General features: G+C 40.5%; 1 protein-coding gene across 1 annotated transcript; it reads right to left on the reverse strand.

The window, feature by feature from the left end:
• Window positions 1–1,415: 1,415 nt before the first annotated feature.
• On the reverse strand, window positions 1,416–18,784 carry pygmb (phosphorylase, glycogen, muscle b). Its single transcript, XM_044341236.1, has 20 exons — window positions 18,429–18,784; window positions 16,162–16,263; window positions 14,492–14,570; window positions 14,279–14,382; window positions 12,439–12,570; window positions 12,148–12,259; window positions 11,950–12,032; window positions 10,061–10,204; window positions 9,830–9,922; window positions 7,528–7,674; window positions 7,012–7,175; window positions 6,674–6,788; window positions 5,435–5,536; window positions 5,192–5,339; window positions 5,044–5,102; window positions 4,526–4,667; window positions 3,914–4,121; window positions 3,379–3,513; window positions 3,038–3,104; window positions 1,416–1,640 (listed from the first exon to the last, which is right to left on the reverse strand). Exons 1-20 carry the CDS (start codon window positions 18,669–18,671, stop codon window positions 1,491–1,493), a joined length of 2,529 nt encoding a protein of 842 aa, XP_044197171.1. The 5' UTR covers window positions 18,672–18,784; the 3' UTR covers window positions 1,416–1,490.
• Between the last annotated feature and the right edge of the window lie 162 nt (window positions 18,785–18,946).

Here is an 18,946-nt window from a genome sequence, read left to right on the forward strand (position 1 = left end):
ATGTGTGTTCTATATACCCATCATGTCAGGAGGTATTAATTAAATTTTATACATCTTTATATATTTTGTAGGAAATCATCTCCATTTTTTCATCTAAACTTAATTTTCACTTTAGAATTTATTGTGGTACAACAACATCATGCTCAATACATGGATCAGTCCTTTTTTTACCTTCTCTGATGTATCTTTATGAAGTTCATTAAGGTTGAGTGTGTAGATGCCCTCCTCTGCCCTGAGAATAAAGTACTGGTCACTGGTTTACTGCACCAGAACGCAAGGAGGACTCTGACACCCACAAATTTGCAGCCACATTGATTACTAAGAGTATTTCTGAATTTTCTGTTGATTCACTGACTGAAGTAATGTGTGTGTTGCTGCTTCAGCAAAAGTGAAGTTATATGTGTCGACTGTTGATGTATTTTTGTCATTTATTGAATAAAAAGGAAAAGCACTGATTGACAGTGAAAATGTTAGGGTTAGTGTTGTATACGGTTCCTTCCGCAGCACCACAGCAGTCAGACAGTCATATGCAGTAGCTGAAGCAGGACAGTATGGTGTTACAACACTTCATCAAGCTGATATCCACAGTGTCATGGACTCAATGTTAAACACACAACTACACCACAGAATACACACATCTTTAGTCACTTAGGTTTTAGGCAGAGAAGGCTTTCATATATTCTAACACAGATCACTTCGAGGAACAGTACAGCAATATGAGACAGACACAAACATGCTGAGGAGATCACAGTAAACTGACAGGTCAATACAGCTGCATTGCAGGGCTCCCCGGACCATTAATGATAATACACACACAGATACATTCAGCAAACACCATCAAACATTGACAGCAGTCAGACACTTTTAATATGAAATATTAATATTAAGTGGCAATCTGCTGTGATTATGGAGACATGGCTTCCTTCCAACACCATCCGCTCACAGTGCTGATGAGGCTGTGGTGCACATTAACCTCTTTGTGTCCCTTCTCTCTTCCGTGGAAGACCTGGGTTGGTTTGGTACCATAACAGTGCTGAGGTTTCTGGCATTTTTGCTGCGTTCTCAGAGCCATTAGGGCTCAGAAGGAGAAGGGGAATGTAGTTAGAAATATAGTTTAAGTCACTATCGTGTGAAAACTGTATGGAATCCATCTGATTATCTGACTGAATAATATTAAAAAATCATCCTCTTCGAGGTAAAATCCAAGCAGTTCCTAAACTCCTGTAAGGCTGACATAGATACAAGGTTTTCACCCAACAGTGAGAACAGAAAATGCATTGCTGGTGCACAGAGGGAAAAGAAATACAGATTGTGAATAAGCCCACTTCAATAATTGTTAATGCAAGATGAACTGGAAGTGACAGAGGTTGTATAGGGATCAATCATCTAAGGAAACAATGCCACAGTACACAGTGAAAAGCTACAGGGGTTTATCTTTTGTGGCTGAACCACATGGTGAGCTACATTAAAGTGCAGGAGGCAGATGCGGTTTAGCGGGGATCATCAGGAGCAGCAATCTTCTCCAGACTGGGCTCCATCCCCCAGATCTCCCTGGCATACTGGGCAATGGTGCGGTCACTGGAGAATTTACCACAGCCGGCAATGTTATGGATCACCATCTTGGTCCACTCTTTAGGGTTCTGTTAATACAGAGACATGAAGGGGAAGGGGGGCACATTGGGTTGTTGCAATACACATGAATATAGAACAAAGTAGTACAGTATAGTATTACACATTGTACAGTACCATGGTATAGCATAGTATAGTACAGTATAGTATAGGGCAGTACCATAAAGTATAATATAGCACAGCATAGTATGATAATAGAAGAACTATAATATAAGAATACTATTAGTATAGTATGGTATTGTATACTACAGTACAATAAAGTACAGTATAGGTGATATAATACTCTACATCACAATATAATAGCACTAATACTATACTATTAGTATAGTGTAGTGCAGTATAGCACAGTCCAGTACAATTTAGTATCAGAGTACAGTACCGGATAGTATCATATAGCATAGTATAGTCTGGTACAGTATCATGTGATACTGTATAATATAGTAGAAGTAGAGTACAGTAATGTATATATAAAATTACGATAAAATGTAATGTACAGTTTACAAAACTAGTTATTTTTATATCTAAATGTGCTCAAGAATTCACATATATATATAATAAATATATATAATAAAAAACATCAAATTAAAAAGCATAATTTCAATGACCAGTTATGTTTTAATATCACCACGCCAATCACGACACATCATCAGGTAGAGATGAATGTGTTTTGCCACTGTTAGCTAGCTAACTAGCTTTCTCTGTTGATCTTGCCTCAGAAGACATGGCTCTGTCCACTGTATTGGAAAATGAACTGATGGAACTATCAGCAGACAGCAGCCTGAAGCTTCAGCTCACACAAGTTGACCCTGCTTCACTCCGGATACTGACTGCCAGTCAATAGTCCTCTATGTCAAAACAGGCAATCAAATTTCTGTTGCCTTTCACCACCATCTATCTATATGTGTCAGGTTTTCCATTGTGACTGTCACAAAATCAAAGGCGAGGAACAAACTGAAAACAACTTGGAATGCTACTCTGCATGTCGGCCTCTCATCCATCCCACCACGACTTGATTTCATTATTTCCCGGAGGCAAACCCAAGTGTCTCATTGAGGGTGAGCAGAATATTTATTCATTACAGCTGACAGTGGCATAACATATTTACAGGACGGTTTTTTGGTCATGTTATGCTTTTTTACTGCATGAAGGTGGTCCTGCAGTATAGCATTTCATAGTGTAGGACAGTGCAGTACAATATAGCATAGTCCATCTAACATATAATATGGAAGCAAAAGAGTAAAGAAGAACTTTGACAGACTTCCATACATATTTTATGTACAGAGAGCTGTGTGACTACAAATACTGAGGTAAAAATAAAGAATTCAGGTAGTCATCACACTGTATTAGAATGCCTGACATATTAAAGGTGAGTTTAGCTCTCTGGATTTTCTGTTGCTGACATACTAACCTTATAGAGTGCGCTGACTTTGTCTTGACATTTGATGTAGGCTTCATAGTCTGCAAACACCTTGAACCTGCAGCACAGACATACAGTTAATATTGTGATACTGATAAAAAAAATCACTACTACATTCATTCAAGACAATACTATGATCCAAATAAACAAGAAAAATTACTCAGTGCCACCAGGTTGAATTTATGATGATAATGAGTCGGTTTACAGCACAAACGTTACATTTACTGATAGTAATGAATTGATGACACTGCATGGCTATGGAAATAAAAGCAGGTTATGTGTCAGCACAGCAGAGCGCTGAGTCCTCAGAGTCAGCAGAAGTGTGCTCCAACCTGTCGTGGTGCATCAGCATGTTGACGAGGTCTTTGAAGAGTTCGGGCTGGCTGGGGCTGAAGAATCCTCCAGATATCTGATCTATTGCCTGCTTCAGCTCAGGGATACGGTTGTAGTATGGCACAGCGTCATAGCTTAGGAAAACAGAATTTATCAAACACTGGGTTAGTTATTACATTACAAAGTGTATGTTACTGTTGTCATGAGACCACTACTATTCTCCAATTGAGCTTAAATCATTACAGTTATTGAAACAGATACCCATAAGGAGATTTTGTCTTTTGTTTCTAGTAGTAAACAGAACAGACAAAAATAGTTAACAGAAATAATATGCTCATATATCAGATATAAACAACATTGATTTTTATCTTTAATTTTAGAGCAATTGTATGTAATTTTTCAAAGACGGAATAACATAATAATTTGTTACACTATGTTTTAGCCTTTAAAATAACCTATAATTGCCACAGCAAAAGTTACATAGTTGTATGTACTAGCCATTTAGCCATTACTTCAGGACATGTTTAAGCTCACCCCTTCTTGTCCAGAGCCTCCACGTCAGGCACCCTCATGCCAAAGATGAAAAGGTTCTCCTCTCCGGCCTCCTCTGCCATCTCGACGTTGGCTCCATCCATGGTGCCGATGGTGAGGGCCCCGTTCAGCATGAACTTCATGTTCCCGGTACCAGAGGCCTCAGTGCCTGCTGTGGAGATCTGCTCCGACAGGTCCGCTGCAGGGATGACTGCAGACAGGAGACAGCGGGAAAGATCCAGTATATCAAAATAACCACAGAACATTAACATTCAAAAGCTGAATGTCTCAAAACAAGCAGCCAGACCAAAATTTTGCATAAAGAAAATGGTGTCCAATGGACAAAATCTTGGTTTAATCATGAGCTATGATCAAGAATAAGCAAACACAATTATGAATCTAACTAGATATTTGATGCCAACTTTCAGGGCATGTCAAAAAATGAAATGTGGTGCAACAAAGACATTTCGGTCAGTACCAAAAAAGTATTGAGGTTCCACAGCAGGCCCTATGACTGACTGCACACACAATAAGGATTGCACTAGGCAATAGTGAACTCTTGAAATCCTGCAAATAAATGACCACTTAGTGAATAAGATTAACCGTATCCATTACCTTTCTCAGCCAGAGTGACGCGATAGTTCTCAAGAAAGATGACCTTGAGGCGATCTCCCACCACGGGGTCATTGTTGACAATGTCTCCAATTGATGTGATCAGCTTGATGATCATCTTGGCAGTGTGGTAACCTGGAGCTGCCTGGAGACAATGGAGACCAGCATGTTGAGCAACACTAAATAAAAACCAAGCTAACTTAAGTACACCCTGTTCTTACTGTATTTAACTCTCTTTTAATAAAATATATTGCCAAACAAACTATGATATTATCTGTATATAGTGTAAAAATATGTGTAGGCTGTACTAATATGATAATGTGTCAGTAAGATTTGGTGGAAGGTGTATTTGATGGTGCTAAGCTAACAGCTAACAGTTTCCCCCTGCTTCCAGTCTTTGAGCTAAGCTAGGCTAATGTTCTGGACCTACAGTATGTATGTACTTACACACATATGAAAACTGATATCCATCTGAAATATCTGACTCACAAATGTAATTTAATGCCTTAAATGCCATTCACCTTTCCTCCAATCATGATTGTCCTGGGGGTCCATGCCTTGTTGGGCTCCTTCTTAATGCCTGATAAAGAAACAAATGGAAAGGTTTTTCTTCTCTCTGAGTCCACACTTGTTTGCTGAAAGCTTGTTAGTAAAAGGAGCAGCACTCACGGTTGTACAGCGTGATGATGTGCAGGCAGTTGAGCAGCTGCCTCTTGTACTCGTGGATCCTCTTCACATGGACATCGAACATGGAGCTGACGTTGATCTTTACCTTGTAGTGCTCTTCAAGATGGGCGGCAAACTTCATCTTGTTCTCCTTAAAGTGGTGATCACACAGAGAAATGTGATTAGGAACAAACAAAAGCAGAGGAAGAAAATAATCATCTTTCTTTAAGAAATTTCAGCTCTCACTTGTTTGACTTTGGCAACATCCCTAATGAAGGCATCATCATCCACAAAGTCCAGAAGCTTCTTCAGCTGGTCCAGGTCACGCATGTAGTCCTCACCAATCCTCTGCAAATAAAACATGTCAGAGAAGCTGATTCTCTTATTCTAATTACCAAATCAAAAATATGCTATTTGAAAGTGTGTATCTGTCATACATACATAAAAAAATGTGCATGTTTTATGAATTTAGAAAAAGGATTTGCAGCAGAGTTGCTAAGTGGGCGGAGCCACTGCTTCTGGAAGTACATCTCTCCACTGTAAATTCCTATTTCAAGTGTTGTTTTAAGGATCTCCTCAATATATCCCGATATACAAACAAAAAAGTCTCCTTGATAATTTAACAATACTGTAGATTTATATTATGGTAATCAGTTTCAATTACTTCAACTGTGTTTCTGAGGAATCATATTCTTTTCAGTTCGGTATGGCAGATGGCTGTAAATACTACAATACCAATGAGCCTCAGCCATAGATGCTATTGTATGGAGAAAAAGCCCATCAGAGGTGCAAAATCAGAGCTGTAGCAAAATTCAGAGCACTAAATACTACAATTATCTTTTAATTAAAACCTGATTTAAACTGCTGATTTTTTTAAACTGGATTCCACAAAGTGTAAGCTTCAGTTTCCACTCAGTGTGTGCTGTACGCAACAGAATTTTAAAGCCGTCACAAGGAGGAAAGTCTTGTATTCACTCTCCTTTTAGCTCTGTTTGGGTCTCCACCAACTCCTGAGAAAAATATCTGTTTCTTTAGCTGCTAAATGTTCCGCTATGTTCATCAACTGTGTCTGTCTGCTGTTTGGTGCTGAGCAAGTGTGCAGTGGGTTTATCGGAGCCTCTTCATTGAAAACAGCTCTAAGGTTGAAGGGAGCTGAGAGAATGAACCAAAACAGATAAGTTACGGGCTGTAAAACCAAAACAAGGAGCTGAAAGACAATAAAAAGCTCAGCAGAGCTGAGGAGTTCATCACTATGAGAACCATTTTATACATTGTTAATATACAAATATTAGAGTTGTCTTTCTCCATGAACCCAGCCTTATACCTTTGAACCAGATATTCTGTAACACCAGGAGTGTTTCATTTCCACTCAAGCTTTGGAAGTGCTCCTATGCAGAAAATGAATGGAACTTTAACCTGCTGAACCCTAGACTCTAGAAATAACTCCTCTCAACTCTGTTTTAACAACAGCAACAACAAACACACCTCTGCGATGACCTCAGCCAGGCCAGGGTTGCACATGACCAGCCAGCGCCTGGGTGTGATGCCGTTGGTCTTGTTCTGAAACTTCTCAGGGTCTACCTCATAGAAGTCCTTGAACCTGGCGGAGGATTTAATATTTGACTACACAGTACTCTACAACATTTAATCCAATGTGAATTGATTAAAATTGTGTCATAGCTAAACGTCTTTGCTCTTAAAAAGATGACAACAGTTCAGCGTCAACAATATAAAATATCAGTCTGGCCCCATGCTGCGTTACAGTTATGTTATACTGGCACACACAAGCAGGAGAGGAAATGAGGGTGAACTCGTTTCCTTACACTGTGTCTTTGATGATTTCAGAGTGGATGCGGGCCACTCCGTTGACAGCATGAGACCCCACGATGCACAGGTGAGCCATGTTGATTTTCTTGGCATCGCCCTCTTCAATCAGGGACATTCGGCGCAAGCGGTCATGATCTCCAGGGTAAAGCTTAGCGATGCGCTGGAGAGAGGAAGGACAGAGACATGAGTGGATCTCAGGGCTCTTAGTTTTACAGGAATGCCTGATAGACAGAGATGTAGTGGAGGACAAACCCACCAAACCTCACTTTACCCTTGCAGAAACATACAACTTCAATTCATTCATAAATATATCTAATTCTACAATTTAAAAAAAATCTATGCACAGCAAGGCACTGATACATAATTTGGCTAAACAATGTTATATCTCTCATTCAAGCTAATATTGCTTTTCCTTTTCTGACATCGACTCTTGGCCACATGATCTTTAAAGTCTGTATAGAGAAGGCTCAGAGCTAAATGCTCAAGTCTACATTTAAAAAGTCTTCTTGTACCTCCAGGTGCCTCCTGTTGATCTCATAGATGATCTCCAGGTGACGAGGCAGCAGGTTTTGGAAGAGATCGATGGGCCAGCGCTCCAGGGCTTCAGGCAGGACAGTGTGGTTGGTGTAGGCACAGGTACGCACCACAATGTCCCAGGCCTGGACACAGTGAGAGCAGAGACAGAGGGGTTAGAGATATCTGATATCATCACACATACAGAACTTGCATGTTTCTCACATTCACTACACTAGCAAACAACTGTAAAGTACTGAAAGTCAGACTGAAATGAAAACTTTACTCCTGCCTCTTGAGGGAGTAGTGCTGCTGTCAATTAGACAGTGGTTAATATAATCAGGGGGTTACTTGACACAGGTGTTGCTGTATTGGGAGAAGTAAACAGTTTTGGACCATGTGGTAATGAGTGTAAATGAATCTTACGTTTTCTTTTTTCTATGTTGTTCTTTTGTCTATGTATGGAAATGGACTTATTACAGGGAAAGTGGATGGACTCTATTATTATTTTGGAAAACCTACAGACTGTAAGTAATAAATCGCCTTTGTATTGGAAACAGTGGACATCTCATCACTACAGCTTATCTTCTCTACAACTCATCAAAAATGTGAGCCCTACTTTTTTATTTTTTTAACATTTGAAAATGTTGATCCCATTTTAGCAAGCAAGTTCTATGCTCACATCTGTCATGGTGTATGAGTTCAACTTTGATGTGTCATTCTGCTGTGTCACTGTTACCACAGTGAAACAGGATGCAAAGAGACAGAATTGCAAGTGACCACAGGACACTCCAGTTAAAATGCAGTAATTTTTGTGTGATAGGAGTGTGCAATCAGCACTTCATCACACTAAGTATTTAATAACAGCACTGTCACTCAGTTGTTGGTCAGGCTTTCTGTTTCATCATTTACAGAGCGAGATATAGATTTAAATATTGCCATAAAAAGTGGATGTTTTGTTGACCTACTGGCAGACTTTTCTCTGCACTATATTGAGTTCTTTTCAAATGAACAAATTATACCTGCTACATGCATGTTAGCATTGTCATTTTGAGCATGCTGACATTAACATTAGGTCAAAGCACCACTGTGCCCATGTACAGCCTGACAGAGCTGCTAGCATGACTGTAGACTCTTTTTGTATAACTTTGAAAATTAAATTAAGAGAATCATTAAACCTATCTATTTGTAGATGAATTATTTTGCTAACATAACAGACTTGATAGAAAACAGTGTAAAGCTACCTCACCTCATTCCAACCCTGAATCACATTTCTGATATGTTTGAAGTGTAAACATGATGTGGCTGTTGCTACAGACTTGACACTAGACAACAGAATTAAAAAGACAGGTTCACAATTTCTTAAGTGTCTTAAAACAACAGTCAGGAGCTAAAATGAATTTTGAAACATGTTTTTCTTGCTGTAATCATTCCTCCTGTTCATACTGACCATTAGAAGATCGTTTCATAATGCACTTACAATGTAAATGATAGGGGACAAAATCCACAGTCCTCCTTCTGTGCAAACATGTATTTAAAAGTTTAACTGAATGCATTTTTGCACTAAATGACTGTGTGGACACACTGTGGATTGTATTACTGCATTGTCTATTTCTTGCCTCCAATGTTTTCAGAAACATATTTTAGTGTACTGTTTAGCTGTAATTTGAGAAAGTTTGTGATGTGACTGCCATGTTGGAAACGGACGCAGAAGACACAGAGGGACTCACATGCACCAACATGCACGCGCCGCCGGAGCGGCTACCAAAACAAAGAACAGAGAGGCTTGGATTACAACATACACAGAGGGAGTGTAGCTTAATTCTCTGCCCAGGTCGCCATAACTTCACTGTATCTTTACATAGCAAATAGTTATTTGCTGACATGTAGTGGGACTGAATGTCATTTATTGCAACTTTAAGGCTCAGTGGTTGGACATTTCTTATCACAATGCTCTCTGGTACTGGTAGTTAATTACTCTCCTCAACTTATCATGTATGCAACCAGTTGTGCCCATCCAAATTATGGAAATACTCCAAGTCACTGAACCACTGAAAATTGTGTTTTAGAATGGGGAAAAAAAAAGGGTGCTTGAGAGAGGAGCTCAGCTCCTGCAGACCTCCACACACATGACCAATCTCTACATAAAGTGAGCCTGATAGTCAGAATTCTCAGTTTCAGAAAGTTACGCCCTGGTTCCACCTTCGGAAAGTAGATTTCTGACACTCTGAGACAATCCAACAGGCACTTTGTTTTAAGCATAATAGGCCAGTGTGTGATTACTCCTGGAGGGACATATACCTCCTCCCAAGTGAGCTTCTCAGTGTCCACCAGGATCCTCATGAGCTCAGGGATGGCCATAGCGGGGTGGGTGTCATTCAGCTGGATGGCCACCTGTAGACCACACACAGACAAAGATAAAATGTAACAAATGGATAAGGATAGTAAAAATGATTGAGCACAAAATAATCAAATGTCAATGAGGGGTTGATATAATGTAATTTATAACATATTTTATGATGGATATCTCACCTTGTCTGGCAGTGTTGAAAGGTCCAACCGCACAAACTCTGTGGAGCCAAACTTGGAGGCTTTGAATCGACGGATGATGTCTTGAAGAGTGGCTGCTACAACAAAGTACTCCTGCTTCAGACGCAGCTCCTTCCCTTCAAAGAACTGAAGTCCAGAGACAATATAGAAAACTGTTCAAGCTTTCATTTCATTCTTCTAATATAATTAAGTTGATGCACATTTAGATTAAATCTGTAGAAACACCCTTGCAGGCAGAGCTGCCCTGGAGGTCATGTTGTTGGTTGGTTCTGAGTTAAAGTTGGATTCATTGATTTTTTTGGTTTCACAACAAACAAGCTAGCAAACAGTTTCCGATTTCCACACCCATCTCCATCTCCCATTTAGCTCTGGTTTGGTCTCCACCAACTTCTAAGAGATATGCCCCATTATGTTCACCAGCTAGTTGCTACATTTGTCTGTGTGCCAGTCTCATGCTGCTGGAAACAAGGTTGATGAGAGCTTGAGTTTGCCAAAACAATATCTAAAAGAGGCTAAAAAGCTCTGTAGAGCTGAGGGGAACAGCGGAGTTGGCGATAATTCTCTGTGGGTTTGTCATTAACAGTCATTTATAATCTATTTTCATTATAGAAATTGCTATTCGTGCAGCTTTAAAACAGTAGGCAAAGCCAAAACACATTTTTTCTGACCAGGTTACGACAGACCTCGATCATGTTTTTCAGTATCCTAGTTACTGTAGGCTCCATCTATTCATCAGGATGGGTCTCACGTGGAAGTTCTTAAAGTCAGACTCAATTTTGAAGCTTACTTTTTCGCTCATCATTTGTGTTGTATCAAAGAAAAAACTATGCTTTCTAAATGTTTTTTTTTTGGTAAATCCTCCTAATGTTTGAAAGACATGTTTGACTGTGAAACACGGGCCTGTTTGCTAGCTAGTTCCTTAGCAATGCAATTTTACTTACAAGCTAGCTTAAGTTAAATACTTAAGCTAGCTAACGTTCCACAATGAAACTAGCTATACTGCCATCTCAGTAAGCTAGCTGCCATGCTAACTTTTCATGAGCATGAATAAATTAAAAAATAAGTCATTTACATTTATATACAGTATATGTAGTATATAGTATGTTTTCTGGCCACAGTCACTTCTTTGACATTCATGTTTGCTCTCTAACTTGCACTAAGGAAATGTGGTTCTTAAACTGAGGTTTTCTGCCTCCAGAACATCTCTGTCTGCAACAAATGGCTGTAGATTCCAATCTACTGACATTTCATAACATTTCATATGATGACTCAGCAGATGTTAAACTGAAGGAATAGCATCTGTCTTTATCAGGAGTGATCATTCCAGTTTGTTACGATTTATTTTTACAGTTTGTGCTGTCATTCTTATCAGTAAAGGTCGAGCTAAAAGAGGCTAAAGGGGAGCTGGGAGTGATCATTTTCAGTGGGTTCATCATTATTCAAGTTTATTTCAACTATTTTTTGCTGTTTTTGCTGACATTGTTATTCTCATTTTGGTAATAACAAGAGCTACACTGCAGCTATAACATGAGCTAAAGGGGAGCTGATGGGAAAAGATTTGTAGAATTATCTGTGGGTTCATTAACTAATTTTTGCAGTTTTTCCCATCATTCCTATTGGCAATAAAAACATTGTGCTTGTTTTTATTGCCGAATATAGTGCTGTGTTTCTTGCCACTTTGAGTTCCCAGATCTCCTGCTATTAACTTGAATACAATTTCATCATAACCAGTTGAAATGATGACGAGAACAATGCCCAACAAGACCCTAGATGTAAAACCTGGAATTGTCCTTCAAGTAAAATTTAGACAAATGATGATGGGTTGTTATATATATTATACATGCACAGCAGTAAATCCCAGTTCTACTCACGTTGTCGTTGGGGTAGAGAACCCTGGAGATGTTTTCAGCCAGGTTTCTATCCAGCACAGCTTGGATGTAGCCACCAACATTAACTGCATGACAACAGTTGACAGTTTGAGCAACACACACACTTGTCTATTCTAGCTCTGATTTTTAATGGCCTTTGTTATTATTAGATTTGTTACCTACTCACATCACAATACTCACAGTCTTTGAGGTTAAAATCACAGGGTGCCTTAGCAGACCACAGTCTCATGGTGTTGACAATGTTGTTTCTGTAGCCGGGGACTGGGGTGTCATAGGGAAGAGCCAGAACCACCTGGATCAAAACAAAAAGAATTGTATCAGATCTTTATTAAACTAATTATTCTCTGAGTAATGTGCTAATGAAGTCTCATCTGTGAGATTAGCCTGGTAAGGGCTTTTTAACATTGAAGCAGATTGTGATGACAATGGATTTTTGTAAAGATCTCAATATCTTCAAATGTAACAATTTACCTGTGTGTCGACCCATTTCACTCCTTCATCTGTGTGCTCCACTCGTCCGTAGAAGTGGACTGGACGCATGTACTCAGGGCGAGCCTTCTCCCAGGGGTTACCATAACGCAGCCAGTCATCAGCCTCTTCTACCTGTGGAACATGCCACCTGGTTTAAGCATTTTCACATTAATGCACTCCAAATGTTCAGCATTTCATTCAAAATATTATTGTTGTGAGGGAGGAAAAACCTCTGAAACAGCATTTAGATCATCATGGAACACAAACTGTCCAATAAAAGCTGAACTAGTGAAATTTTAGGGATAGCAGCTCCTTAAAAAAGGTACAGCTCAAACATTATGAATTTTTTTACTAGTAAGGTATTAATTATGTTTGTGGTCTTACCATAAGCTCTTACAAATGTCATCGATTGCGGTTACTTGTTTCTATGTTGTTTCTTAAATTATATTTTATCATCTTTATTTTCTGGTTCAGACACTGGATTTTAAACCAGTTGGGCAGTGTTGCGTCACACGGTACAAAAAAGGTCCACACCTTTAAACATGCTCTCACCTAGCCGACTCCTTTGCTGTGTGATTGACAGTAATTAGTCTAATTAGTGTTGTGGAAAGGAGAAACAACAAACTGATTTTCCACCACAAAAATGTCAATTAACTTGTTTCTAGTGACAAAGAAAGAGGATTTATCTGTGCAGAGTGAATTCCAGCAGAACTGGATCAACAGTTTAATTGAGGAGGGGGTGTAGTGGCTCTGTTGTTGGGAGTAGGTAAAGTTTGGCAACAGGTAAGGTTTTTCAAAACACTACATCAATGTTCAGCACAAACAGACTTTTAATTTTCTTGTTGGGTTGAACTCAGTGAAGCTTCTCTGTAGTATGACATCTCAATCAAACACACACTTCACACTGTATCATGTTTGTGTGTTGCTATAGGAACCTACACCACATGACTTTGTCGTCTTGAATTTATTTATTTTTTATTTTATTTTATTTGTAGTATTCAGCCCTAACCAACGATGACTCAAGTGACATCACCTGAGGCAGTTTATCAGATTGCACACAGCTCCCTCTGGAGACACAAAATGCTTTATACTACTTTTTACACACACTGTACGCAGTAATACTCCCTGCTACCTGGAAACACACACTCATGTTGAAAAAAGGTGGAGTTCCCCTTTAAAGCCTTAGAAATACTTTTAAAACTTGTGGTTTTTCCAAGAAAAATTGTATATATCTGCATTTCTTTGTAGTCATTTCCTCCATGCAAGCTGGCCAGATACTGAAACACTGAAAATGCTAAACCACCATAGACTAATAAGGTACACTAATTAAAGTAAATGGTGTATCAAATATTCTTTACTGTGAAAGAACCAGTCACTTGTATTCACATTTCGTGCATGTGAACAAAACCGTGCACAGCCATTTAGCAGAACTCATAACTCCAACCCATCATTACCAGCACCTGTCTATTAAATTAAGCCCAACTATCTCTAGCACTGCATCCTAAAAGCTGGAGGGACGTGCACTTGCCTTGGGCTACTTAACTCATTTGTAGAGTCATACTGTCACTGCAAGGACACAGTCAGCTCAGATTTCAGGGAAATACAGAGGACTACTTCTTCTGTTGAATGTGAAGCTGGCATCCTGATTAAAGAGCTCTGCTCAGAAAACTGTAAAGTCATGGTCATGCCTCAGAGACGCATTAACCATTTAGGTAGGGTGAGGCCATAAGCAGTAGGGAAACTAAGGGATACATTAGACTTGTTTTCTTTAAGTAATAATATAAAGTGCCCTTCATCAAATCAGGCAGAAATAAGGACATAAACCACCAGGTCAATATACCTGCCAGCCGTTGACAATTTTCTGATTGAAGATGCCAAACTCGTAACGGATGCCATATCCGTAAGCAGCCAGACCCAGAGAGGCCATGGAGTCCAAGAAACAAGCTGAGGAAACAAAAAGGGTTGGGACGGAGAGACTGGTTGAGACAAGACTGTCCAGAGCACTAAACATCACTGTCTGAGAGCAGCCAATCAGGAAGAGGCAGGAGCTCACCAGCCAGACGACCCAGCCCGCCGTTGCCTAGACCGGCATCTTCCTCGATGTCCTGCAGTTCCTCCATGTCCAAGCCCAGCTGAAAGACACATCAACATATTATTACAATGAAATGAGTCAGCATATTTTACTGGTGTGACTGATGAAGCTTCCACTAGAGCTGAGCTGTAAATACATGCTTCAATAATTAGCTACACAGAATCATACAGCAGCACAGGGCTTTAAACCTAAGCAGAACCACCTTTTTAAGATTCTTTTTGGGGCATTTTTTGCCTTTATTTAACAGATGAAAATACATAGAGACAGGAAACATGGGTTGAGAGAGGGGTATGAGATGCGGTTACGCAGAATGCATATTAACTTGTAGGCTATTGGGGTTACCTCTAAATGCTGTCCTTTTTTGCAGTCAAAAATTATTGCAAAAAATTACATTCACATTCTTTATTAGAGTGTCTCAGCATGACTGGATCGACCTGTTCAGGGGTTCTGAGGAAATGTTGCTTTTGTACTCCCCAAATAGATTTTTCCAGTCAACAAATGACCTTGTATGGCCCCAGGACAGTTTGCCTGGTTGTTTATCCAGACTTTGTCTCAGGCTACTGTCTGGCTGTAAGTCTCATGTGTCAGCCAATAATAGAACAATGATGTCACTGGTTTATGCAAATAAAATGTTAAATTAATCAACTAATAGACGATATACAAATGTCTATGTAGACAGAGAACCAACAGCAGTCTGACTGGTTAATGTTAATCCTAAAATATATTAAATATACCGTAAATGTCTTCTTTTTGGGTAAACATCTTTTCTCCAAAGAGAGCACAGGACATACTGTACTGTATCTGTAGTAGCAAAACTCAACCATGAAATTTAATTTCAATTGGACTTTAAAAAGGTATACTATGCAAGATTTTCAATCAATCAATCAATAGACTCATCCAAAAATAATCCTTCTCAATCATCACTTATGACCCACTAGAAGTGTGTGAGGTCGGGACTTGTAGCGTAGCGACCAGGTTACGAGGTCCTTATCTGTTTGTTACTAGGTCTCCGTCTCTCTCCTCTGCTCCCCTCTGCTCTCGTTCTCTGTGTCATGGATGTATAAAGAGCTGCAGGTCTGTGTGTCTGTTTGACCGAGGGTGGGGCTGAGCTACACACACACACACAGAGCAGAGAGGCCACAGCGGACAGGATGAAGCTCTGCATTCACACAAAATCCAGCAATGCGACAACTTCCAGCAGGGTTGTGGAGCGGTGTGGGCGTGAAACAATCAGAATCTGATTTATGTCTTTGCTCTTGCCAGCGCTGTCCGCTCTCTTCATTTACTCTAGCTTGCTCAACCACTGCTTTTCTCTCTCTCTCTCTCTCTCTCTTTGTCTCTCTCTCTCTCTCTCTGAGTCAGGGAGGGGGGGGGCAAGCTTGAATGCTGTGTGTTTATGAACACCAACCAACAAATCCTGCATAGTAAACCTTTAAAGCCCCTATATGTAAGATTTGAGTATTTCTAACATCAGCGACCCCCTGTGGTAGCATCCAAAAAAAACCACATTGTTCCAGACAGCAATGCTCGCCACATTAGGTGCTCTTATCGTTCAGTCATTATAATGTCACTCTTCAGCAGCAGTACTTTGTTGCTGTGTCCTGCTGCTTTCCCATAATCCTTTGCCTCACCTGGTACGTGGCTTCGTCGCAGGCATTCTCTAAAGCCAGGTTAACCATGGTGTTCTGCAGAGTGCGACCCATGTAAAACTCCAGGGAGAGGTAGTAGACACGCTGCAGGAGGAAAAAAAACAACCTGTGAGTAATAGATAAATCAATACAAAATATGCCAAAACTAACTAATTTAATCCCCAGTTTGATTCTTATCTGGATGAAAAATATTTATTTTACTATCAAGTGCAGTAAAACTCTCCACAAAGACTAATAATAAAAGCATACTGTACATGCACCATTTGGTGTCTTAAAGGCCCTGCAACATTATCTCTGGTAGGAAACAGCAGCTGCTGTCAGAGACAACAGCAGAGCTATTACTGGCAGCTCCACCAACAACACGCCACAGAGAATTCACATCTAACCACAAGACTTCACTAACACAGCATACAGTTCCACCACAGCTCTATCAGCGTGTGAAAGGTAACACAGACTTCTGAAATGAACATACACAGTGATGAGTGGAGTTAATGCTGCAAACTGAGAAAATGTGAAACTAATACTCTGTGTCTGACATGTCGGCAGCCTCTTTAAGGTGACCCCCTGCCATGTGACAATTCTGATCATGCAGCTGACTGATGGCAGGGGTCGTATAAAGGAAGCACACGGAAAAAACGTACGTGCCAAAGTGACAAAGGCACGCAGCGGTCAGTATAAATAGGAGAGGAGGGTCTGTGTTACTTTTCCAAAGGTTACACTGAGTCCACTTCACAGAAAGCTATAGGGATATAGGTTTATTAGTAATTAGTAATAAATCATAAAGTTTTTGATTCCAGTTTGAGGTATAATTATTGATGTCATTAATAAAGTATGCACCTCTTAAAGAAAACACTGCGTCAAACAGCTTACATTCACTGACACGCAGAAAATACTTGTCCAAATCAAATGGAAACAGTACCTCAGTCTGGTCTGCTGCAAAAAGCTACAACTTCCACTGGTGTAGGCAGAGATGTTTAAAGTACACCTTCATAGTTTTTCAAAGAGGTTTTCCTCGCTGTAATCATTCCTCCTGTTCATACTGGAACTAAAAGATCCTCTTCAAATGTGCTTTTTGAAAGATATCTACTTGATTTGACTCATTTGGATGACTGAAGCTTCAGATTAGCTTCAGATAAACTTTTAAATACATTTTTGCACAGAAGGAGGACTGTGGATTTTGTCCTCCATCACTTACATTGTAAGTGCATTATGAAGGGATCTTCTGATGGTCAGTGTAGTGATATCAAATGAGAAAAACATGTTTCAATGTTCATTTGGACTCTTGACTTTTGCTTTAAGGCACACTTGAAAAACTGTGAACCTGTCCTTTAACTCAAGGTCCACCTATGAGCTTTCAACCACATCTCAGGGTCTTCATCGGCAAATAAAACTTACTCCAGTGTAATTGTGTGACCCAAATATAGAACATCTTCCATTGTGGAATGAATATTATTGCAGATCAGCATCATTTCCAGTGGGTTGAACAGTGAAGATTAGGCCAGACACCCCCCCCCCCCCCCCCCCCTCGGGATCACAGACTGTCTGTCATTACACAGTGCAGCAGACTGTGCAGGACCAAGTGCAACCTTACACACTGCATATGTATAATTTATGATACTGCTGATGGCCCTTTAAATGATCCCTTCACCCCCCCCCCCCCCCCCCCCCCGTTTCACTACCACAAGGCAGCAGAGTGCTGAATTGTTTAATTATTTTAAAAAGTATGCAGTGCAGCTTAATCTGATTTTTTTTTTTTTTTTTTTTAAAGTGTGTGGCCATTTTGTGATGCACAGAGAGTGTGCATGGGGAAGGATGAAGGGCACGACATACTGTTACGTAATCCGCATTTCAACAACCACTTGAGTCTCATAATGCAGCAGCACAGTGCCAGTGCTATGCCAGTGCCCAGTGGACACAATTGACGCACTGAGGCCGTGCATCGTCCTTGCTGCGCACACTGGATCAGATCATGGTTGCAGATTATGTGGCTTGACAGACAGCTGTGGTGTAGAGGAAACATCGGCTGTGACACGAAGAGGAAACATCAGTGTGAACAGTCTGCTGCTCACACTCTTTCACTCTAGTTCAATGCACAATATGCGTCAAGGCACACAGAGCACTTCTATAAATGGATATGAAAAGCAAAGCGCGCGCACACACATACACACCCATTAGTTATGATACTGCATCAGAGTCCACCACCCCCCTCCACCCCCTCCACCCCCCTGTGCGGAACTGCGGCCGCTTACTTTCGGGTCTTTCTCATAGTAATGCTGCTGCGTCCGGATCCAGCGGCCCACCAGATGGTCCCGGACTGTATTGGCCAGAGCGAAGTAGTAGTCCCGCTTGGTGGCCACATTCCTGTCCTTCACCAGGGTGAAATGGAGATGCCGGTTGAAATTAGTTTTCAGGTCCGCAACATTTTCCACCCCGGCCAGTCCCCGGACTGAGATCTGCTTCCTCTTGTCCTGGTCTGTGAGCGGCTTGGCCATGCTGAGCTGGCTGAAGATGCACGGCTGAGTTTTCAACTGAAAGTCGCGATGAGTGTCACCTGTGGCCGGGCCGTCCTCCTCTTTCTCTCCAGCTGACACACACAGCCAGGATGTGACGGCCAGCCTCTTTATGTCACGTACTCACCGTCAATTTACAACAAAGAAAACAAGCGCTTCCGGTTTACAGTTTCAAAATAAAACTCGAATTGATGTCAGCTAATGAATTGGATTTGAAAGTGCGTCACACGGTTCACCGTCACCGAGTACTCTCATGA

Source organism: Thunnus albacares, chromosome 22, assembly GCF_914725855.1.
Source record: "Thunnus albacares chromosome 22, fThuAlb1.1, whole genome shotgun sequence".
In the NCBI taxonomy this organism is placed as follows: Eukaryota; Metazoa; Chordata; class Actinopteri; order Scombriformes; family Scombridae; genus Thunnus; species Thunnus albacares.